General features: G+C 41.4%; 1 protein-coding gene and 1 pseudogene across 8 annotated transcripts in view; one reads left to right on the forward strand and one right to left on the reverse strand.

Annotated features, from left to right (window-relative positions):
- The window catches only part of INTS6 (integrator complex subunit 6), an 83,497-nt gene extending 66,811 nt beyond the window's left edge, over positions 1-16,686 (reverse strand). For 4 of the 8 annotated variants that reach the window (XM_063791864.1, XM_016924971.4, XM_016924972.4 and 1 more), the window contains exons 1-3: positions 15,881-16,503; positions 15,444-15,521; positions 14,492-14,641 (exon numbers count right to left, since the gene is read on the reverse strand). In XM_063791864.1, coding sequence (XP_063647934.1) covers positions 14,492-14,641; positions 15,444-15,521; positions 15,881-15,991 — 339 coding nt within the window. In that variant the 5' untranslated portion in view covers positions 15,992-16,503. 8 annotated transcript variants of the gene reach the window in all.
- Positions 16,687-17,666: 980 nt separating this feature from the next.
- Positions 17,667-25,246, forward strand: LOC134808201 (small ribosomal subunit protein eS4, X isoform-like; annotated as a pseudogene).
- The last annotated feature ends 447 nt before the right edge of the window (positions 25,247-25,693 follow it).

Consider the following 25,693-nt stretch of genomic DNA (forward strand, 5'->3'; position numbering starts at 1 on the left):
TTAATGTAACGACTAAGGAACTCCATCCTGGAATTTGATTTAATAATAGATTGAAGAGTAATAATGTAAGAAAGCGTAAGTCACCATAAGAACTGCAGAATCACTAAAGTTTGACTTCGTAAAAAAAAAATAATAACAACATTAGGGAAATTCAATAATTGATAGGACTAAGTATAACTACAAAAGACGATAATATAAACTCAATATATCTGAAATATTAATAATTTGGCAGAATTTGAGTTTTATACTTGAACTGGAATCTAAAGTTTGAATGAAATTAACAAACTGGTCTGGGGAATGCCTAAAAAGTAGTGCCAGGCAAATAGTGTTTATGCTGTCATATAAGGAGTAATTAAGCTATCAGAAATATAACTTTACTTAATAAATAGTAATATTCTAAGAATCTAATACATACATTAGATGGACTGGGGCCAGGCACGGTGGCTCACACTTGTAATCCTAGCACTTTGGGAGGCCAAGGTGGGAGGACTGCCTGAGGCTAAGATTTCAGGATAAACTGGGTAATAATAACTTGGGAAAATTTTATTCTAGTGAAGCATGTAATAAAAAACATGTTAGAAATATGTTTTTAAAAAATAAACGTATAAATAAAAACCAAGATGTAAACATATTTTCAAAGATAGGTGAATGGAGTTATACAGCAATAATGGTAAAATTTAATTTGACCTAAAAGAAATCTGTCTAGTCTCTCAAGATTAATCACCTCCTTGAGTAGACTGCTACAAAATCTACAGATGCTACCTTTGTAAAAGTCTGGTTAAATCCCATCTTGAACTCAGCACTGAACTCAATTTTAAATACTATCACAAGTAGACCTTGAATGTAGGGCAAAGAAGCAGATAAAACCATTCTGGTTACTTCCTTCTACACATCACACTACAAATATGGTCTCAAAAAAAAAAAAAATCAATTTACACACACAACTGTCCTACAAAAGAAGATGGCATTCTATGACAGCCTTCTACATAAATATCTTAAAGGCTACAACTGAATATGAAGAACTGCCTAATAAATGTTTCAGATCAGGAAAGTTAGCAATAAAGCATTAAATTTTAAAAAGGGAAAAAAAATTCATGAAAAGCACTTGGAAAACTCTGACAGTATATTGTTTCCCATATGCTATGGCTGAAGGCCAATCTGAAAATAATTGGGTAAGGCATAATGTGAGGCCGGGCGTGATGGCTCACACCTGTAATCCAACACTTTGGGAGGCCGAGGCAGAAGGATCACTTGAGGTCAGGAGTTCCAGACCAGCCTGGCCAACATGTTGAAACACTGTCTCTACTAAAAATACAAAAATTAGTCAGGTGTGGTGGCACTTGCCTGTAATCCCAGCTACTGGGAAGGTTGAGGCACAAGAATTGTTTGAACCTGGGAGGCAGAGATTACAGTAAGCCAAGATCATGCCACTGCCCTCTAGCCTGGGCGATAGAGCAAGACTGTGTCTCAAAAACAATAATAATTTAAAAAAAGACATAACGTGAGATTAGTTTTAAGGGGCCCTGGTTCGTAAAAAATGTGGATTTTTTGTTTTCAAGGAAAGAAATGGTACTAACCCAACATTGCTAAGATTTTTTAGGAGGAAACAAATTTCTCTAAATCCATTACACAGTACATGTACAGGAGTAAAAGTTTCTAAGAATCCTTTCTTGCTAGATTCTGATTGAAACATTTATTGATGCTTGTGCTAAACACCTTCCCAAGTGTTTATAGATTTAAAATTCTCAAAGTAGATAACATTTTCCAGAAACAAAAAAAATCTAACTACATAATACTTGTGCCTATCATTTAAAAAAAAAAGTTTTATAAGCCTTCCTAACTATACATACAAATAAACCAATAGTTTTACCTTAGAAATGCACTTCATGAAGAAGCAGATGTCACATACCGATGACTGCACAGATTGCTACATGTTTTAGAATGTTACTAAAGCTCATTAAAATGGAAACTTTAAGAACATGGCAAGATAATCCTTTGTTACATTAAGATTTACATTCACTATAATCTCATTTGTGATTAGACACTGCCCATTCTGAATTAAAAATAAAATTTAAAATAAAGACCTTCTATTATTTCTACTACCTATTTAGGCCTGATCTTGTGGATGCAATCTCTTGGTTTTCCTTTCTAACTTATTGGTTTAAGAAATGTGATTACACAAAATTCAAAATTTTACATTCATTATTTCATTACCTGCCAAAGTATATAAATAAGCAAGATAGTTCACAACTCAGAAATTATCAGAGGACACCAAGACATCATTTTGCTAATTCCTGATAATCCAAAAGCACTGTACCTTGTCATTGTCTTGCAACATCACCCACTGTCACTTGCAGCCTGACCTTTCACACTGCATATTCAATTATCTTCAATTCCTTATTTAAAATAGATGGTTTTCAATTATTTCAGAATAATTCTGTTATTAGATGTTTCCAGTGTTGAAACCCCAGAATAACCAAAAGACTGTTGTTGTTTCCTAGTACCTAACAAGGTTCACTCGCTTTAAGACAAAGGGAAAGTTTTACTCTGACACACCAGCATCAACTCTGTCATTTCCTAGCTACAAACTGCATCACCTAATAGTATACAATTACTTTTTCTCACATATTCAGAACTGTTATCATGTCCCTAATAAAGTTTTATAGAAAATATAATCCTTCCAAGGACCTTCACTAGGAGTCCCACACCTCATTTGGGCAAAACTAATAGAAGGAAGATGTCAACATGTCACAGATAAAACAGGCAATAAAAACAGGTTATATGAAAGCTAGAATAATTTTTGATAGGACTAATCACTAGACTGACATAAATTTGTCCTTTGGTTACAACTAATCCTCTTAACTGTAAGATTTTTTAAGTTATAGTACTTTTCATGTACAATTCTCTCTCTCCATATACCAATAATCAATTTCCAATTATATATGCCCTTCAAAAAAAAATCTTCATATAAAAAAATTCTTCCTAGGCCTATCCTATTATGTCTTTTCCTACACAAATCTACACGACAAATAAAAGGAATTATATATTTTACACTTGACTTTTCTTCTGGAGGAGAGCACCTCCCCTAAACCCCCATCCCAACCATCACCAACGTGAATTCTAAAATATACAAAGTCCTAGAAATAAACTCTAAATTTTCTCAAAGAAGTTTAAAACCTTTCTTGCTTTGAAAATTACTTTAGCCAGAAAAACTGGATAGCTACTTATGGCTTCTCATGATGGATGCACAGTAAGACACCACATAATGTTTTGGCCAATGACAGACCACCATATACATGACAGTGGTCCTGTAGGATTATAATACAGCTGAAAAATTCCTATCACCTCCTGACATCTTAATGATCCTGACCCTGTGTGGGCCTAGAAAAATGAGTGTAAGTCTTAGTTTTTAACAAAGGCCGGTGCGGTGGCTAACGTCTGTAATCCCAGCACTTTGGGAGGCCGAGGCGGGCGGATCATGAGGTCAGGAGATCAGGAGGTCAGGAGATCATGATGGCTAAGACGGTGAAACCCCGTCTCTACTAAAAATACAAAAAAAACACCAAAATTAGCCAGGTGTGGTGGCAGTAGTCCCAGATACTCAGGAGGCTGAGGCAGGAGAATGGCGTGAACCCAGGAGGCAGAGCTTGCAGTAAGCAGAGATCGAGCCACTGCACTCCAGCCTGGGCGACATAGCGAGACTCCATCTCAAAAAAAAAAAAAGTTTTTTAAAAAATAACAATTTTAAAAATAGAAAAAAGCTTACAGAATAAGGATATAAATATTTTATACAGCTATGTTTGTATCTTAAATCTTACTAAAAAGAGTTAAAAAGTTTTAAAACTTTAGAAGTTTATAAAGTTACAGTAAGCTAAGGTTAATTTATTATTGGAGAGAGAAAATTTTTTAATAAATTTAGTGTAGCCTAAGTGTACAGTTTATAAAGTCTACAGCAGTGTACTGTCCCAGGCCTTCACTTCACTCATCACGAACTCACTCACCCACCCAGAGCAACTGCCAGTCCTCAAGCTACATTCATGGTAAGTGCCCTATCTAGGTATACCATTTTTTATCTTTCATACCGTATTTCTACTGTATTTGTCAATGTTTATATCTGTTTAGACACATGAATGCTTGTAAGTGTTAAAACTGCCTACAGCAATCAGTACAGTTACATGCTATACAGGTAGATGTATAGCCTAGGAGCAACGGGTCATATACCATATAGCCTAGGGGTATAGTCATCTATCCCATCTAGGTTTCTGTAGGTATACTCTATGATGTTCCCACAACAGATCTGCCTAATGGTGCAGTTCTCAGAACCTATCTCCATTGTTAAGCGATACATAACTGTATGATAGGTTATGGAACAACCTTAATTCTGTTTTTGTCAAAGGTTTCAGACTAAAAAGCTTTTATCCTGTTAAGTGTTTACCATAATACTGGAGATGATGATCATCATCATAAATGAGCCCCTACCATGTGCCAGGCAGGCACTTTTGCTAGATGATTAACAAATATTACTTCTAATCCTCACAAAATTTAAGCATTGGTATAATCACAATTCTATGGATGAGAAACTTGATGCTCAGAGAGATTAAGGGACTTTTCAATACAATATAAGCTAGTGAGTGACAGAACCAGGCACAGCCAGTTCTAATATAGCAGTTCTTTCCATACCACCATGCTGCTTGTTCTGAAAAAAGCAAGATTAAAAAAACCTCTAGTACCCCATAATTTCAATTTTTAAAATTCAAATAAGAGAAAATACATAAAAATGATTAATAGGTTGTGTTACAATAATAAATTATGTTGTACATTCCTTAATCTTTATCACAGTTCTGCAAGATAGGTCTTTTCATTCTATTTGTCTAATGGGGAAAGTGAGGCTGAGAGGTTATACGACTTGTCAGGTCACAAGTGGAATGGAAATTCATAAGTGGATCTGGTCTTATTTTTCTGAATCTTAAGATATAATGCTTAGAAATTTTCAAAACTACCTTAAGTTAAATGAAAATATGGTAGTTAACTCATCAACTCTCCAGGCAAAAAGTTATAAATGTAACCCTAATACTGGTTGGCATACTACATTGGAAAAATCGACTAACGAACAAGGTTAATAGCTCTATATTAACTAGCTACACATCAGAAACTTAAAGTATGAAGCACAAAACCAAAAAGTGCCATTAAATACTTATGTATGTTATTAGAATCTAGGCCTTAAAAGTAATTACAGTATAAAATCCTGTCAACTATCCCATATGTCCCCAGGCCTCCCCACCTCCGGCCTTTTTTTTTTTTTTTTGAGACAGATTCCCACTCTGTCACCCAGGCTGGAGTGCAGTCGCACAATCTTGGCTCACAGCAACCTCCACCTCCTAGGTTCAAGTGACTCTCCTGCCTCAGCCACCTGAGTAGCTGGGATTGCAGGTGTGCACCACCATGCCTGGCTAATATTTGTGTTTTTGGCAGAGATGGAGTTTCACCAGGTTGGCCAGGCTGGTCTTGAACTCCTGGCCTCTAGTGATCCTCCCTCCTCAACCTCCCAAAGTGCTGGGATTACAGGTGTGAGCGACAGGGACAGCCTCTCCTATGTTTTTGACCATGATTTTTTTTTTTTTTGAGATGAAGTTTCGTTCTTGTCGCACAGGCTGGAGTGCAATGGCGCAATCTCAGCTCACTGCAACCTTCGCCTCCCGGGTTCAAGCGATTTTCCTGCCTCAGCTTCCTGAGGGTGCCTGTAGCTGGGATTACAGGCGCCCGCCACCATGCCCAGCTAATTTTTGTATTTTTAGTTTCACCATGTTGGCCAGGCTGGTCTCGAACATCTGACCTCAGGTGATCCACCCACCTCAGCCTCCCAAAGTGCTGGGATTACTAGGCATGAATCACCGCATCTGGCCATTGATCATGATCTTCACTCTGCATTGCCCCCTAACCTGCAAGGGTTCTGGGTTCTCAGTAAACTTTTATTCTTCAGATGCTACTACCTCTAAGAAGTCTTTTCCTGGTTTATCCCCTAGATCGGGGTCCCCAACCCCTGGACCCCATCAGGAATGGGTGGCACAGCAGAAGGTGAGCAGTGGGCAAGTGAGCATTACCGTTGGGGCTCCGCCTCCTGTTAGATCAGCAGCAGCATTAGATTCTCATAGGAGCACAAACCCTGTTGTGAACTGTGCATGCAAGGGGTCTAGGTTATGCGCTCCTATGAGACTCTAACGCCTGATGACCTGAGGTGGAAAAGTTTCATCTGAAACCATCCCAACCACCTCTACCTATCCATGGAAAAACTGTCTTCCACAAAACCAGCCTGGTGCCAAAAAGGCTGGGGACCGCTGCCCTAAATTCATTTACTTTCTGCCAAACAAAGGGAGGAAGGAATCCAACTAAAGCTAATTTTGTAACAAACAGTACTTAGATAGAATGTTACAAGAAAGACTAAATGTAACAGAGACAAAATGAAAAGCTTAGCTTTCAAACAAGAACTGAAAGAAATCATACTGCATTACAGAACTATACACAAAACTGAAGAAAGCAACTCAGATCCACTGCTTATACATTTAAATAAAATGTTATTAAATAATATACAAATCCTTAATAAAATCTGCATAACTGTTCTATCACCAATTACAATTTTTAAAAATATTTCATAAATGTGAAGAAATTAAGCCTCTGAACCTTTCTAGGCCTTTTCTTCACCTACAAAATGAGGAAAATTGAGTAAACTTCTAAAATCACTTCCATTCTAAAGCCCTATGAAAATAATAATAAAACACAGAAAGTTTAATGAAAACTTGTCAGTAGATGCAAATGTTCAATTTTTTTAAGAGTGTATATTTTAAAATTCACTAAGCTTCACACTTCAGATTTGTTTAAGTTACATCTCAATAAAAATGTTAGAGATCAGAAAATACAAACCAAAACAAAATTTTTTAAAAATTTAGTATTTTGTTTAAAGTCTGGCAACCATGGTAAACTTTTATAGACTAATAGTAAGACTAAACAAAAATAAAGTTTATATAACGAAATTACTTTTTAAAGCTGAGTACAATGGCAAGAGCCTGCAGTCCCAGCTACTCCGAAGGCTGTGGTGGAAAGACTGCTTGAGCCCAGGAGTTCAAGACCAGCCTGGGTAACACAGAGAGACTTTGTATCTAAACATTTTTAAAATTAAAAAGCCCCCAAAAACAAGAAAAGTCCACCAAGACTAATTTAATTGTAGAGTATAAACCTGAGTCAAGGTTATTATGGCCAAAAATCATTTTATATATTCGAGAAACATTTCAAACTATAAAATATTATATAATCTCTTTGGAGAAATCTATGACATGAACATGACTAAACAATCCTTTTAACTAATTTTGACCACAAATGACCTTAATTCAAAATACACAAATAAGTCCAATGATGTCAAATATTAGATTTGTTCCTGATCTTTTAATTTCTAGCTGTATATAATACATAATTATCGATATTCTCCTATATCGAAAGAAAGTAAAATGCTCTTTAAAGTAGAATATATTTGGTTTTTTGTTTGTTTTTGTTTTGTTTTGTTTTTTTGAGACAGCCTATTGCCCAAGTTGGAGTGCAGTGGCACCATCTCAGCTCACTGCAACCTCCACCTCCGGGGTTCAAGCAATCCTCCAACCAGGACTCAGGAGTCCTGAGTAGCTAGGACTACAGGCACATGCCACCACCCCCCAGCTAATTTTTTTTTTTTTTTTTTTTTTTTTTTTTTTTTTTTTTAGTAGAGATGGGGTTTCACCACATTGTCTAGGCTGGTCTCAAACTCCTGACCTCAAGTGATCCACCTGCTTTAGCCTCCCAAAGTGTTGGGATTACAGGTGTGAGCCATGGCACCCGGCCTATTTTTGACTTTTGTATTTAAGATTTGTTTTGAACAATTTCTAATTAAGAATGCAATAATGGCCAGGAGCGGTGGCTCACGCCTGTAAATCCCAGCACTTTGGGAGGCCGAGGTGGGCGGATCACCTGAGGTCACGAGTTTCAGACCAGCCTGGCCAACATGGCGAAACCCCGTCTCTACCAAAAATACAAAAATTAGCCGAGGGTGGTGGCGGGAGCCTGTAATCCCAGCTACTCAGGAGGCTGAAGCAGGAGAATGGCTTGAACCCGGGAGGCAGAGGTTGCAGTGAGCCAAGATCACGCCATTGCACTCCAGCCTGGGCAACAAGAGTGAAACTCTATCCCAAAAAAAAAAAAAGAATGCAATGACATCCTTAGGATAGTGTTTTTCATTTTTCTTTTTTTTTTTTTTTTTTTTCAGATCATGACTGGAGAATGTTTTCTTTTAGAAAACAGTTTTAGAGTATAAAATTCTGAAGAAATATTTTGCAAATGTTTTAAAAGAAAATAAAATCTGGGTTTGGGGATATTCCTTCTCATTTAAATTATGCCACCATTAAATTAATGCTCTATAGGAAATAAATCATATCCATTTTGTACTACTTTGAGCTCAGTTAAATCTTATTAAACTATCCCTTGATTTACCCAACATATGTGCTCCTAAAAGGTTCCCTGCAAATCAAACTTGTGTAAATCTCATCTAAAACGCACTAGGGGGAGCTCCCTATTTGAAAGAATCCTAAGGCATGTGCTTTTTTCACATAAGTATTCTTGCAAAAGAATGACTTTCTGACTTACCTGCTAAATTATTTAAATTGTTTTAACACTTCTTTAAAAACATCATCCTATGCTTATTAAATGCCACTGAGACAACTTTGGCCAAGTTATATTAATTTTCTTTCACACCTACTTTTCTGGGATACAATACAAAGCCCAAAGAAAAACATATACTTCGTGATACTAATAGATGTTTAAAGCATGTAATAATCAGCTTTGAAGATTTTTATAATTTTAACTTCAAATTTAAAGCTGAAAAAAATAGAAAACTAGAGGTAAACATACTAATCTTTTGGAGGAAAAGGATGCTTTTGTCTAGTGAGCACATCCTAATAAAGTACATTTTAAATATATCAGCCCATTTAAACCTCTCAACAATTCTATATTAAAGGTACAATGGCTTCATTATTGCCAACTTGGAATAAGAAGTAGCAGAGGCTCAAAATAGTAATGTGAATGCTCAATGTTACATAATAATTCAATGGCGAGGCCAAGATTGGGATTCCAATTCTCACATTTCTAGCCACTGCTCTTCTTTTACACAATAAAGATGGGGAAAAAACATTTAAGCAAGTTTGACAGGAGAGTGCCCTCTCCACCAACAAAAATTATTGAGGCTCAAAAGTTCAGGGATTTGCAGAGACCATTCAAAGGGGAAAGGGTAAGTCTCTTCAACATGGTGGTGGAAAAACTGGATATCCACATGCAAAAGAATGAAGTTGGACCCTTACCTTATACCATATACAAAAATTAATTCAAAATAGATTAAAGACCTAAACAGAAGATCTAAAGCTATAAAACTCTTAAAACACAGGAGAAAAGCTTCAGTGACATTGGATTTAGCAATGATTTTGTGGATGACACCAAAGGCACAGGCAATAAAAGTAAAAATATGTAACTTGGACCATACAAAAATTAAAAATTTTGTGCATTGAAGAAACAACAGAGTGTAAAAGCAAACTACATAATGGGAGAAAATATCTGCAAATCATTTATCTGATAAGGGATTAATATCCAGAAAATATAAAGAAATCCTAAAGCTCAACAACAAAAAACAATTTTAAAGCGGGCAAAGGACTTGAATGAACATTTCTCCAAAGACAGTGTACAAATGGCCAACAAGCGTATGTTGATGCTTAACATAAATAATTATTAGGAAAATGTAAATAAAAACCACAATGAGATACGACCTCACACCCAATAGGATGGCTAATGTCAAAGTAAAACAGAAAATTGTGTTAGTGAAGATATAAAGAAAGTGTAACCCTTGTGCACTGTTGGTAGGAATGTAAAATGGTACAACTGCTATGAAAAACAGTATGGTACTTCCTCAAAAAATTTAAAATGGAATTACAATATGATCCTGTCGTTTCATTTCAGGGTATATATCCAAAAGAACTGGAAGCAGGATCTCAAAAAGTTACTTACACAACCATGTTCATTGCAGCATTATTCACAACAGCCAAGAAGTGGAAGCAACCCAAGTGACTATCAATGGATATGTGGATAAGCAAAATGTGGTACATACAATAGAGTATTATTCAGCCTTAAAAAGGATGAAAAAATCCTGACATGCTAAAATATAAATGAATGTTGAGAACATTATGCTAAGTGAAATGAGCCCATCTAAAAAGGCAAATACTGTATGATTTCACTTAACTGTGATATCCAGAGTAGACAAATTCATAAAAACAGAAAGTAGAATAGAGGTTTCCAGGGACTGGGAGTTACTTGATATAGAGTTTCAATTTTGCAAGATAAAAAACTTCTGGATATTGGTTGCACAGCAATATGAATATACTTAACACTACTGAACTGCACACTTAAAGATGGTTAAGATGGTAAATTTTGTTAGGTGTTTCTTACCACAATTTAAAAAAAAATTTTAATTAAAGGAATTAAAAAATTTACAAAATACTATTCATCATTGTGTTTCCAGTTTATATTCAACACAGCAGTATTTCAGGTATAGTAATTAACTTACTTTCATTTGAAAAGATGTCTATAGCTTAATAAATGTCAAACTCTTATTCATACATTTGTTGATAATCTAAGAGAAACCAAGCACCCAAATGGAAATGGAGTTCTCACTACTTCACCTGCCAGCCTTCAAAAAGAAGCCTGTATTTCACACTACCTATTAAATGGGTACTATTTAGGTAAAGGGGAAAAAAAGTAGTATTAGAACTATAACTGTATTATCTCCTAAGTTTACAAAATAGACCTTTATGCTCAAAAATAAAATTGGTTAAAATTCTTTTCCCTGAGAATCATTAAATTTGATATTGTATGAAAGCCACCATTTTTCAATGAGGTAAACATTCACCATAGAAAATCCTCAAAAAATTAAGCACATATTTTATCTCCTTTTAAGATATCTGTCAAGGATTGTCTTCACCAAGGGCACATAGTAGGAAAGGTGCCATTCTAACTCCTGGAACAATTTAATCAGTACTAACATACTTCAGGTAGCAGGGGTGTGGAATCAGGTCAGTAACAAAAATGGACTTGCAGGCCAGAGTAAAGATATATTGGCTAATCTTAACTAACATAATTTACTGAAAAAAAAGAAAAAAGACAATGTTGAAAATATCGGGCCGGGTGCTGTGGCTCATGCCTGTAATCCTAGCACTTTGGGAGGCCAAGGTGGGCAGATCACCTGAGTTCAGGAGTTCGAGACCAGCCTGACCAACATAGAGAAACCCAGTCTCTACTAAAAATACAGAATTAACCAGGCATGGTGGCTCAAGCCTGTAATCCCAGCTGCTCAGGAGGCTGAAGCATGAGAATGGCTTGAACCCAGGAGGAGGAGGCTGCGGTGAGCCGAGATCGCGCCACTGCACTCCAGTCTCGGCAACAAGAGAGAAACTCTGTCTCAAAAAAAATATACATATATGTTGATGGAAAACAGGATGACTTGTAACAATAAGAAAATTAACTCATCTACATATAAAACTTTAATCAGACCTCTCACATTTTATACATTTCCTAATTTTAGATATTAAGGCTGCTTCAGACTTTCAGCAGGTCTCAAAGGATCAGCATTATTTGAAACTGTTGAACACATGTGAAAAACTTATGTATCAAATTTATCTGCAATGATATGCAACTTAATAAAGTACTGCTATAAAGGAAAAGATTGACTAAAGGCTATACATTGCTCCATTACTGTAGAAATATCAGTAAATGGTACTGATTATCAAAATTAAATATTTATAACAATGTCTGTAGGCATGGAATTTTTTAGTGGGATATCCAAAGTGCTTGAGGAAAACATTCACTAAGAACCATTCTTTTTTCTCAGTTACTTTAACCTTACTAATGCCCTGCAAATTCTGATAGCATCCTAGCTAATAATTCAAAGATGTTTTATCTGTAGGTATGTTAACTAAGTTAACAAATGCAATATAGATTTAATAGTCTTGTAATTAGTTATGAAAAATCATATATGTGCATATATGTGGGAGAATGGTGGATATCTACATAAATATACAAATATATATATTAACCCAGACATTTAAGAAAGTAATTCAGAACATTAAAGTTTTTAGATGTTCTATAAAATATATACATTCTATCTTCCACCTAACCTTTTCTCATTTCCTTCAACTACTAACGTTACATACAAGTATTTAGTACTGTGAACGCCACAGATCCTAGTATAGAGCAGGAAAGGGGAAATACTTATGTAAAGACATTGAAGTTACAAAATAAAAGTATTCCACAGCAAACAGGCAGATACAAAGTACTTTTACAAAGAAGAAAACACATGAACAATATTCAGTATTAAATATTTGAGACATCCAAAATTCCTAATCATTTATCCTTGTTGTGAATAGAAAACATGAAATGTTTAAATCAGATAGTTTTATGATGAAAAAAATCTTCTGGAAGAATGTTTTCTTCCAATTCAATACTCTTTACTCAAATTATCATTTTCATTTGAAAACAGTGGCTTATTTTAATGCTAGTGTCATTTTTAATGTGCCAATTCAAGACATAAGCATTAATATTATGCTTTGCAGTCTTTGCTGATTCATCAGAATAAGCGAGAAGCATCATCCCTCTCTGTTATTGAATTAATAAATCCTGACATGCAAAAACATCCCAATCTCCAGGTTCTTCTCTTGGTCAAAGTGGTAACAGCACAGGACCACCTTTCCCGCAAACTTTTGGTAAGCCTTATAGACAAGAACTAAAGTGTTCTCTGGGGGCAGATATCAACTGGGAAAAGGAAAATACAGGTTTAAATTACAAATGTCCTCAGCCTCTCCATGACAAGCAGTTTTTCGAAGGAAGCAATCTTTAAGAAGTATTTTTAATAGGTAATAGGAGGTGAATATGTCCAAATGCCTTGACCACTTATGAAATGTGATGCAGAAAAAGAGGAAACTAATAGTTCTGCCATACACTAACAACATGACAACCAAATAAAGGTAACCAAATAATGGCAAGTTTTAAATATCTCTTTGAACTCAAAGAGGTAAGGATGAAAACCTTAAGCAGTAAGACTGTGTTGCACTACATATCACAAAGGAATATAAAAGAGAAGGAAATCCACTACTATTTTACAGAAACAAACCAAAAAGTTCATTGCAAATCTACCTAAATTATTAAAAGTTGCAAAATAAAAGCAGCAGAGATGGGAAAAACATAAAAGTATTAATGTGGTAAGAAAGTACATATTTACCTAATTAAACGTTGGAAGTTCAATTTGGTAAGCTCACTCTGAATTTCAGTGTACATTTTAAATGTTATAGAACTAAATTCAGCTATTTCCAAAGACACTTAAGCACTGAAGTTATCCCTAAGAAGCTTAAAATTTCCTAAAACAGAAACAAGTCCATTTCCTTCAATAGGAAGCAAATAAAAGTTGTAGTCACAGGAAGAATTTCCCTGAAATGTACGAAACTCACAAAACTAGGGACTGTGGGACTTGGGAAAAGAATGCAACATATACCCAATATATAATTATAGGAATAGTGCTTTTCACTACAACATAAGAACTGAGCTCCTTGGAAATAATATTCCTTTGTTACATGTAACATTATACATTGTTCAGTATCTTTTATTTCCAGGGCAATAATATCATAAAATGTTACAATGGACCATCCTGCATTATTCCTTAGTGAATTATTGTTGATTTAAAGCTCCTCTCATCCTCAAATACATGAAAGTAAGTGCAATAAAAGGACTTGTGGGGGTTAAGAAACGAAGGGTTCCTTCATATTTTCCAGCAGTCTTTTTTTCCAAGGGTTTGGAGTTTAAATCAAAACTCTGGGCCTGAAATTTAATTCAGAGTTCTTCCTGCAATAGTTGTTAACTGTGTATGCTTCAAAAGAAAACTTATGTTCTCAGCCAGTGACTGTACTCCAGTGAAAAACTTCTTACCTTTCAGAATAGTTATACAACATGGTCACATTAAACCCTGATGCAACAAACAGATTAATTTCCTCTAACATCTTTACTAATATAGAAACGAAGAACACGAACTAGTGTCTCTAAGCCACTACAATAGTTGCACATACAACATGAGTGTGGTGTGGTAGGATGCTTTTCCTTTTAGGTCTTTACTGAACTTTCAAGGGATTAAAACCAATGTATGTCAACTTCATAGCAAAAGATTCAGATTCTAATCCTGAATACCAATGCATTTTAGAGGGGGAAAAAATGAGGGCTGTAAAATATATATAGTAGGGTAAGAGTTTTGCCTTTGAACAATGTGCATATTCTATTTTAATTTGGAATGTTTTATACTTGCATTTCATGTTATGTAGTTTTTGGACTGGACTGTGTTTTTCCACAAAATGAAAAATCAACTATTTTGCCACCTTATTATTCAACCTACCTGCCCATAGTTGTCTATGCCAGTTACTAATCTATTTAAATTTAATAAATCAAAAGCTGTCCTTAGGGATTGGCCAAGAGTCGTAAGTCCTTCAGCCTGAAGGTTTTTCAATTCATTCATAAACGTTGCATGGTTTTCTTTCCATCCAGCCTGAAAAGAAAAATGTAAGATTTTTTTTTTTTTCATTTTTTAAAGCCATGTACACAGAGCCGTTATAATCTGACGTTCACCAAGTAGCAGCTTCACTTTTGGTTGGTTTGGCTTGGTTAACGTGTTAATACTGTACCGCTGCTGAGGAAACTCTCTTCCAAAGGTGGCCCAGGAATAACCCAGCTTCCTCTCTAGGTTTTGGTAGTTAACTGCCTTAATACTTTATAACTTCACTGACAAATTTACTACCTAATCTAATACCCAAAATTTGGGTATGTGAAGGTACTAGTGGAAGCAGATGGGAGCCGGACTTAGGAAGTTAACCTGCAGCTGTCCCACCGGCCCTCTTAGGACGAATCTGACAAGACCAACCCTGGCAGCCCCGCATCTGGCTTCCGGGCCGGCCGGGCCGATTCCCCTTTAATGCAAACCGGGGCTGTGCGCGGCCGGGCCCGGCTGTCACTCCGGCTAACTTGAATAAATATCCCCCACAGTTCATTGCTGCCGCTCACGCCGCGGAGGGGAAATGTCGGCCATGTTGGTAGCAGCGCCGCCGCCGCCGCCGCCGCCGCTGCCGGGCCGGGCCGGGAGGGGACGGCGGTGGCCCCGCGACTCCGCGCCGCGCTAGGACGCTGCCGAGCGGGGGAGGGGGTGGGAGCCCGCAGGGAAGAGACCTCAGCGGCTGGGAGCGCAGCGGGTGGGGGAGGGGAGCATAATGAAGGGTGAATGGGGGGGCGGGGAGGGCGAGCGAGGAAGGAACAGGGAAGGGAAGGGAGGAAAGGGGGAGGGCGAGGGCTGTTACCTTGATAGCATAGGGCGGCTCTTCGAAAGTGACCAGCATATACCTGTCTCCTCTGCTGGCAGGGTCCCGGGCACGGAGCTGCGGGACGGGAGGAGGAACAGGGCGGGCGACAGGGAAGCACAGAGGCGAGGTTACGAGGCGGAGAAGGGGCGCCCAGCGGCCCCGCCGCCCCCACAGTACCGCACGCGCAGCGGCCACCCCTCCACGCCGTCCCCCACACACAGATCGCTCCCCACACACCGCCCGGGGCCGGAGCCCGGGCCCCGGCCGAACCCGGCTCGCAGCGCCCGCCCGCCCGCGCGGTGGGGGAGGGGGTCCCCGAGCCCGGCAGCTCCCGCAGTCAGGTCCCCGACACCCCCGCCCCGGCCGCCCTCCCCCACCCTGCCGCCCGTGGGCCGCCGGGCCGGGGTCGCCGCCCGGGCTCGGTCAGTCGGTACCTTCATGAAGGTCTCTACCGCGCCTTTGGCCGTGTCCAGGTAGGTGGTGCCCAGATGGCTGCGCTGGTTCATAGAGGCAGACGTGTCTATCAGGAACAGTAAGATGGGCATAGTGCTGGCCGGGGACACCGGGGCCCGAGGTGGTGGAGAAAGAGGAGATGGTAGAGGTGGAGGCGCCGGTGGCGGCGACCGCCGCTACGCGGGGCGGGGGAGCACGGCCCCCGGGAGGAAAACACTGTCTGGGTCTTTCCTCCGGCTGCGGGGAGTTTCTCCCCCGATAGTTGAGAGGAAACTCCCCAGACCCAGTGCTCCCCGTCGTACCCCCGCCTCCGCCTCCTCCTGCCTGCCTGCCCGCTGGGGCGGGCGCCCAGCCGTCTGTCTGTCGGTTCGTCCCCCCCGCCTCGGGGGTCCCGTCCCCGCTCCCGGCCCCTGTGTGTGTCCCAGCGGGAGACGGGCCTGGCTCCCCACCCCACCCCCGGTACAGGGAGTGGGGACCTGGGAGCTGGCGAAGAGGGGAGTGGGCTGAGGGGAGATTGGCCTTGGGGCTGTTGGGAGAAGTTTCAGGGACTCCCTCCGCACCCCGGCGGTGTCACCACTTTCTCAGCCCCTCTCGCTACTGAAGCGCTTTTCTCTCTCACACTCCGGTTTTAACTCGGGCAGGGGCTGCGGAGGCTCCGCCCCTGACACGTCCCCGAGCCACGTGATACACCGCCTCGCCGTTCTACTGGTCAGGACCTATCCTCTCATTAGCATATTTAAACAGCTCAGGGGCGGGGGAAGCTTGTAGGCCGGCTCCGGGGACAGTTATTGAGCACGCGCAGAGGTGGGGCGTCGGGTGCGCGCGAGCGGGCGGGCGGGCCGACCCGGAGGCGGGCTTCGGGAAGGGGCGGGGCCGGACTGCGGAAGGACCGCGAGGTGGGGGCGGGGGCCGCGTCCGCGCGCGCGGGGCGGCCGCGGCGGTGAGCCTGCGCGTCAGGGCCGCTGGCCTCTCCTTGGCTGTTGGAGGTGATAGGGGTCGAGGGGAGGGAAAAAGGGGCTGGCGTCAGCTGCCCCTGTGAGGTGGCCGTAGCGTGGACGAGTAAGAAAGGTTGAGTAAAGTGGACAAACAGCTGGTTAGGAGAAGAGGGCAGGCCCGCAGCCGCCCTCCGGAGGAGGACTCGGGGCCTCGCGGGCGCCGGAGGAGGTTCCTGGGCCTCGGAGGGCCGCCCCGGCGCGGGCGGGCGCGAGCGGGCGCGGGCGGGGGAGGGGAAGTGAGAGGTTGTTTATGACCGGGGACTAATCTCCTCCGCGAGTCACAGCGCTCCCTCTGGGGAGTGCGGTTGAGGGGCTGTCCTCGCACGGAGCCTCCCTCGGCCTCGGGGGAGCCACGAGAGGTGGGAGTTGGACCCGCAGCGGGCCAGGAGCCCTGTCATTGGAGGACCCGCCAAAAAGGAAGCAAACCCTCTTTTTCTTTATCCAACCCCAAATAGGGCCTAGGGGAAGACTCACATATCGATAAATGGTTTGTTGCCCGTTTTATTCTCTGGGAAATACAACTGATCTTACCAAAGAAATAACCTGTCTCTTGCCGTGTTTACTTAGAGCCATAGAATACCTGTTTCAGAGCTGAAGGGTACCTGAGCCCATGATAATCCATTACCTCGTGAGAAAGCGGAAAAACTGACTTCAGCTTGCCCAGATGGCGCAGAGAATGGGTTTCCCGTAACCCCGCCTGTGTCTTTCCTTCAGCCTCGTCCCAAATGCCGTGGGAGGGAAGGCACTCTCTGTCAAGCTGCTGTCACCTTACCTGAAGTAAGGAGTCCACGCCTGCATGTCCGAGGAAAACAGTTTTCTCAAACACATTAGTTGAAAAACTGAAGACGCTGCCTAAAATACAAGCTGAGTTAGAGACAGCCCTTGTAAGACTAGGTAGGTATTTACAGGGCCTCTCCCACTAGCTTTGTTTTTCCAGAGTTTGTTCTTTATCCGGAAATTCTTAAATTGCCTACTGATCATTTAAAGAAAGGGTTCTATTAACATTGACACAGAAGAGACACTTTGTGGCACTTTTTAAAAATCTGAGTCTCGTGACTTGGTATAACTTCTGAAACTTACTGTTAATTTATAGCAGAGCTATTTGAGTAATATGCTCTTCTATGAGTATGAACAATAGAAGAAGTGTGATTTTTAAAGAGATTTGGACTACAAAATAAGAGCATGGAATATAGGCTTTACAGCCAGTACTTGCTGAGGATGTACTGTGTATTAGGTGTGGTGCATATAAAAAATAAATAAAATGTGGTCCCTGTCTTCAAAGAGCTTATGTTTTTTAGGAAAATGCTACATATTACTAGCTACTCCAAGGCAGAAAGTTGTTAGACACCAAATCAGAAAAAATAAAAATGTATTACCTTGGGGTGATGCAGGAACATTTTCCAAGGTTTCAGCTTTGCCTTAGTGTTTCTTAAACAGATCATAGATCTGAAGATAAGAATCAGAGTTCTATGGCAAAATACGAGTTATTTTACCAGTTATAAAGATGAAATTTGTCTTTCAACTTGATCATTTGCATAATTTTATACAATTGCTCTTTAGTTCTTTATATTTGTGCTTTTCAAACTGGTCTGTGGACCCCAGCCTACTGAAAACATTCTCTAGGATCATAAGAATTTATTTTAGGAGTCTGTTCATTATTCAGTTTTAAGAAACACTGTCTTAAAGGACTGGTAGGATTTGGATATGGGTAAAGGAAGGGGAAGCTGCTAGTGAAAAGATCTTCCCGACATTGAAAATGTGAAGAAAGGAAGTTAGGACAGCATTGCTGAGGGCTTCCTGAGGAACAGTGAAGTTCAGCTAGGTTGGAGCAACAGGTGCATGTAGAATAGTACAAGATCTAGAAACACAGGTGAGATCTAGACAGTAGAGGGCCTTTATTCCAATCTATGGAGGTTTTTTTTCCCCTATAAATTGGAGATTTATTTTTCAATTGCGTTGCTAAGTACAAAGCAATGTTTGAAAGAAATCAAACTAGACTACTGAAGATTAACATGCGTTCACAATGACCTTACCTATTATTACAGTTATTTGAAATCATTTTTCAGTGGAGCCATTGTCACAGGATCCTTGGAGTGTCACTTTTCCAGCTGGAAAAATGGCACCTCTGCCCGAGTTTTGGTCGGGCTCATTCTGCCCACCAGGCCCAGCAGGCTGCACTCTGCTCATACTACGGCCTGGATCCCACACCTGCCAAGTGCAAGCCAGGTGCAGAGCAGCGAGGGGTGTGTGAGCAAGCAAGCATGGGGTCCGGCCACTGTATACAGCCCGGCATGCCAGCTGCAGGAGGGCGGGCAGCTCTAGGGGCTGGCCCCCTGCAAGGCTGTGGCTGGTCCAGGTGTACTGCAAGCAGCTTCCACAGCTGGCACCAGGGAATGCAGTGGCACCTGGAAGCTTGGAGATGCCAGGAGCTGCAGAGCCCCAAAGAGGTTGTCACAGGGAGCTCCTAGGTCTAGGCTTCCTAAAGGACCACAGCTCTTCTCTCCTCTCTTCCCCCCTCTCTTTCCTTTCTTCTTCTCTTCTTCTCTCTTCTCTCGTTGTGTTGCCCACAACATGGCAAGCAAGGGGCATATTTCAGCCCGTTTGTGTTACAGCTCTTTCAGCCATGCCATTTGGCAGGTCCCGAGTTATTGTCCCACATCAAGGAAGAATGAGGTATGTGGACAAGTGGAGGGTGAGCAAGGCAAAGAGATGCTTTGTTGAGCGACAGAACAGCTCAGAGGAGACCTGAGGGCAATGAGTAGCTTCTTTCTGCAGGCAGGTCATCCCAATAAGTGTCCAGCTCTCAGCAGAGAGGAGACCCGCAATGGGTAGTTCCTCTCAGCAGGCAGGTGGTCCTGTCATCTGCTCAGCTCTCCACAGAGAGGAGACCCACAGTGTCCATAGACCCACAGTGGGTAGCTCCTGTCTGCAAGCAGGTCATCTCATTGTCTGCCCAAGCCTGGTTCACTCCAGGGTTTTTATGGGCTTCTGAGAGGAAGAAGTGTGTGCTGATTGGTCCATGGCGCAGCCATGGGCAGGCCTGGAGAAAGCACCATAAGTTCTCACTCCGTTGCATGGAACTGGCAGCCTGACCCCTGGCGTTACTGGGGACCCACCCCTTTCCGCCCAGGAGCCTGTCTGGCTCCTGCTGCCATTAACCTGCCATCCACAGTGCCCATGGCGCCCAGGTTGTTCATGCTAAGTGGTACCTACAGGCCTTCACTGAGCTGTCCTTATTCCCCCCTCGACCTGCCTCCCTCCTGTGCTCATCAGCACCCAAAGTCCAGAGGGGACTGAGGCAGCATGGGGCTTGCGTGTCAATGCTGCCCCAAGCACGTGCACACCTGGTCAGGTCGTGACAGCACCCAGGCTTAGTCACAACTTTGCTCTGAAATCAGAGCGGGTGCTGGGAGCGGGGAGAGGCCAGGCAGTGGCAGCAGGCACTTCCAAGCCTGCGGGAGCAGGGAGCTTCCTGGTCCCCTGAGAGTGGGTCTTCTCTCTGTGGAGAGCTGAGAAGATGACGGGATGACTTGCCTGCTGAGAGGAACTACCCACTGTGGGTCTCCTCTCTGCTGAGAGCTGGACACTTATTGGGATGACTTGCCTGCAGAAAGAAGCTACCCATTGCCCTCAGGTCTCCTCTGAGCTGTTCTGTCGCTCAACAAAGCACCTCTTTGCCTTGCTTACCCTCCACTTGTCCGGAGATGAATGGGTCCACAACCATGACTGGGTGGCTGCAGCTGCACCCAGGAGGGCAGGACTCCCACTCTTCCAACTTGGAAGGGGGCAGGGCTTCTGCCTGTTCCCAGCTCTTGCTGGCTCCATGGAGCACCGCCGCGGCTGTAGCCGTGCCTCCCCGATTATAGCCAGCGTCAGGGCAGCAGCCACTTCAGACGGGCTGCTGCCATCATCACCATCATGGCTCTTTCTTCCCTGACTCGATGGTGTTAGCAGGTTGTCATACTAGGGTCATAAGTGAAAGTATGTAGTAGAGATAGGGTTAGATGCAAAGGTAAGGAAAACCAAGTCCAGTGAGCCAGCCATAATCAGAACCTATGCTTATGATGATGACTTCTGAGATCAGAGATTACATGTCCAGTTCAGAAGTCCAGACATAGTGGAAGGTGAGGCGCTGAGGCAGAACAGGAAAGAAATGAGGACATACATAGGCGGCAGTCAGAAACTAGGAAGCATTGACAAGCAGTCCCTAGACAAAGTTGTGAAATAAGCCAAGTTTATTATTAGTGACTCTGGTTGACAGTTTAGCTATTGGTGGATGATAGCCTAAAGCAGTGGTTATTAGCCAAGAAATGCACATCAGCATCTCCCATAAGGCTTAAAAAAATAATGTGCCAAGTGCCCATCCTCAGAGGAAAGGAATTCAGTAGATTTGAGATAGGCCTTGGTCATTTCATTTTTTTTTTAAAGTTCTTCAGGTGAATCTTTTTTTTTTTTTTTTTTTTTTTTTTTTTTTTTTTTTTTTGAGACGGAGTCTCGCTCTGTCGCCCAGGCTGGAGTGCAGTGGCGCGATCTCGGCTCACTGCAAGCTCCGCCTCCCGGGTTCACGCCATTCTCCTGCCTCAGCCTCCCGAGTAGCTGGGACTACAGGCGCCCGCTACCGCGCCCGGCTAATTTTTTGTATTTTTAGTAGAGACGGGGTTTCACCGTGTTAGCCAGGATGGCCTCGATCTCCTGACCTCGTGATCCGCCCGCCTCGGCCTCCCAAAGTGCTGGGATTACAGGCGTGAGCCACCGCGCCCGGCTTAGGTGAATCTTATACATAATTCTGATTAGGAACCACATGCTTAATGTATAAGAATAATGTATGTACCTGGCATCTAGTAGTACTCAGTAAATAACTTAAAAAATTCACAAAACCTTAGAGTTAACTGCATTTTTAAGTAGAACTCCTAAAATAAATCTGCACACTAGAGGAAAAAAAAAAAAACCCTGGGTGATCACCAATATATTTAACAATGGATTTGTATCATATGCATATTTATGAATTCAACTATGTTTTGCAAAAAAGAAAAAGAGAAAACCAAATACTGCTGGAGATTCCCGCTCTTCCCTTAGTGAGCTTAGGCCCTGGAGTGAGCAAAAGATGAAAAACATGAATCTCTTCTTCACTCAACTTCTATCTGTGATTCTAGAAAGATTCTGGTTATATTCAGCCTTATTTTTCTAAAATATGGCCCCCAAATGCAAGACAAGTATTTCACCAGACTCACCTGAAGAAACAGTGAGCTCTTGCAGTGCTAGAGAGAAAACTAGTTAGAGTAGTCTGTGCTGAGCCTTGTAATGTTACAGTCTAAAGAATTAGGGAAGATTTTTCTGGGAGGGCAATGGTCAGAATAGGTATATTGGAGGAAACTTCATCTTTGCTGCTGCTTTTAAAGGAATGTTTTCTTAATGCTCTTGCTCCAATTTAAAAGGGCATAAATAAATTATATGAAAACCTTTGAAAGAATGGTGACCCTGGCTTAAATAATAACCTAAATTGTTGAAATGGAGCTATTCTAACAGAATTAAAACTGATGAATTAGATTCATTTGTAAGAGCCAACCAGAGCCCTTTTAAATTATTTTAAACCAATTAAGCAGGGTAACACAGTTTAAAAATAATTATGTGCCAATGACTTGGTTTATGATATCTAGATGTGCCATCTGAGCAGAATAATCAGATACACTTAGTGTTCCTCATATGTAACCTAACAAAGTTTCTTTTGGCTGTCTTACCATTTCCTCAGCACTCTGCTATACTACTCTCTTTGAGATCGCATTAGTCAACGATATGGAGAGGTTGAGAACATCAAATAACATATAAAAGTTATAAGCATAAAAAAATTAGATGCGAAACTGTCCAGCCAATGTAATCAGTTAATACATATCTAAGGAAATTTAATTTTGGTCATACTAATGTTACATCAGCCCTCAAAAGAAAATGCTGGTAGAGATGACTATTAAGAAGAAATTAGATCTTTCCAATGAATGGTGTTTCACAGTAATAGTTGAAGTCTCAGACAATTCAAGATCAGCCCTGAAAATGGGTACATCCAGATTGACAATTAGAATCAAAGTGGAACAGCAGAAGAACATGAACATTGCAGTCATTCTTTCAACTAATATTAATTCCACACCTAATATATGACAGCCACTGTGTTAGGTCCTCAGAGAATTTATAATCTAGTAGAAAGACAAGACAGATAAACAGATAATGAGAATACAATATTATGATGTCAGCAGACCCCAGGCATAAAATAAGATGACTTATAGGGTTCGTTTGACAATTTGAGGTAACATACCATATTTTATCAATTTTAAGACCATGAGTTGTAGCAAACACCATTATTTTTGGACCATGGAGGGGGCCGAAGGGAAATGCTGCTACTTAAACTATGACACATAGAATTTTTCCACATTGTATTGAATTCTGCTAAGAGCATTAGTGATGCAACATTTTTTAAAATAATATTCCACTATTATCTTTGGGTTTTTTTTGCAAGCTGTTGGGGTCCATTCTATGAGTTTCAATGTTGGTGCTTTCTTATTGCAACTCAGAGGTATCAATGAAGGGTTTTCAGACCACAACCAGGATTTAAATCCTTTCTTTAAATGATTAGTTGACTGAAATGTCAAGGGTTTGCAGTTGTCTAATCATGCCACCAGGAATAACCAGGAAGTTTGCACATGTTCAGGCTAAGACAACTACATCACAACTACCTTCTGGTGACAGCATTGTAAGACACCATGATTGTAAGATGCCATTCCAGTTTTAGAGATATTGGAAAGATGTACATCTTAGATTTGGCAAAATACCATTTATTGCTGGCAGCTATTAAAATATGTGTTATTAGGAGAATGTACAAAGAGCACTGTGAGCACTGAGGATAGAGCACCTAACTCTCACAAAGGAAGTGATATTTGGGCAGACAGAAGTCATGAGGATGCATGAATGGGTAAGAAAGGGCAGTTTCGAGCTGCAACTACATGTGTGGGAGAGTGGTAGGACCGGATGCTGGGCCATGTCAAGAAGGGTTTCATGTGCTCAACTAAAAAATTTTTGAATCTTATTATTTGGGTGATAGACAAAGTTTTAGGGTCAGGGAGTGACCCTGATGATATAATTTGGCTATATCAAATCTCATGTTGAAATCTGATCCCCAATATTGATGGTGGGGTCTGGTGGGAGGTGATTGGATTATGGGGACAAGTCCCTCATGAATGGCTTGGTGCCATTGTCTGAGGATTGAGTGAATTCTCACTCTTTGTTTCTGCAAGGTCTGGTTGTTAAAAAGAGCCTGGGACCTTTCTCCCGTTTCCCTCTTGCTTCCTCTCTCGTCATGTGACATACCGCTCTCTTTCCCCTTCCACCATCATTGGAAGCTTCCAAAAGCAGAGGCTCGCTCTTTCCTTGCCTAACGCAGCCATGGCTTGTGGTCCCAAGAAGCATCTGAAGCGAGTAGCAGCTCCAAAGCACTGGATGCTGGATAAATTGACCAGTATGTTTCCTCCTTGTCCATCCACCAGTCCCCACAAGTTGAGAGTGTCTTCCCCTCATAATTTTCCTAAGGAACAGACTTAAGTATGCCCTGAAAGGAGATGAAGTAAAGAAGATTTGCATGCAGCAGTTTATTAAAATTGATGGCAAGGTCTAAACTGATATAACCTACCCTGCTGGATTCATGGAGGCCATCAGCATTGACAAGACAGAAGAGAATTTCTGTCTGATCTATGACACCAAGAGTCTCTTTGCTGTACATCATATTACACCTGAGGAGGCCAAGTACAAGTTGTGCAAAGTGAGAAAAATCTTTCTGGGCACAAAAGGAATCCCTCATCTAGTGACTCATGATGGTCGCACCATCCGCTACACTGATCCCCTTATCAAGGTGAATGATACCATTCAGATTGATTTGGAGACTGGCAAGATTACTGATTTCATCAAATTCGACACTGGTCACCTGTGTATGGTGACTGGAGGTGCTAACCTGGGAAGAATTGGTGTGATCACCAACAGAGAGAGGCACCCTGGATCTTTTGACATTGTTCACATGGAAGATGCCAATGGCAACAGCTTTGCCACTCAACTTTCCAACATTTTTGTTATTGGCAAGGGCAACAAACTATGGATTTCTCTTCCCTGAGGAAAGGGTATCCGCCTCACCATTGCAGAAGAGAGAGACAAAAGACTGCCAAACAGAGCAGTGGGTGAAATGGTCCCAGGGTGACATGTTAGATCTTTGTACGTAATTGAAAATAATGTGGCAAGATTAATAGCAAAAAAAGAAAAAAAAAATCAGAGTCTTATGCCAGGCATGCATCTTGTACAGCCTGCAGAACCATGCGCCAAGTAAACCTCTTTTTCTTTTCTTTTTTTTTTTTTTTTTTTGAGACAGAGTCTCACCCTGTTGCCCAGGCTGAAGTGCAATGGCGCTATCTTGGCTCACTGCAACCTCCACCTCCCAGGTTCAAGTGATTCTCTTGCCTCAGCCTCCCAAGTAGCTGGGATTACAGGCACCCGCCACCATGCCCAGCTAATTTTGTATTTTTAGTACAGACGGGGTTTCACTATGTTGGCCGGGCTGGTCTCGAACTCATTACCTCAGGTGATCTGCCCGCCTCAGCCTTCCAAAGTGGTGGGATTACAGGCGTGAGCCACAGCACCCAGCTTAAACCTCTTTTCTTTATAAATTACCCAGCCTTGGGTATTCTTTTATAGCAATGCAAAACAGACTAAGACACCCAATCATCAGATTCTTCTTTTAGAAAGATAAATTCAGTAGTGATTTGGAGAATG

Source organism: Pan troglodytes, chromosome 14 (genome assembly GCF_028858775.2).
Source record: "Pan troglodytes isolate AG18354 chromosome 14, NHGRI_mPanTro3-v2.0_pri, whole genome shotgun sequence".
Lineage (NCBI taxonomy): Eukaryota > Metazoa > Chordata > Mammalia > Primates > Hominidae > Pan > Pan troglodytes.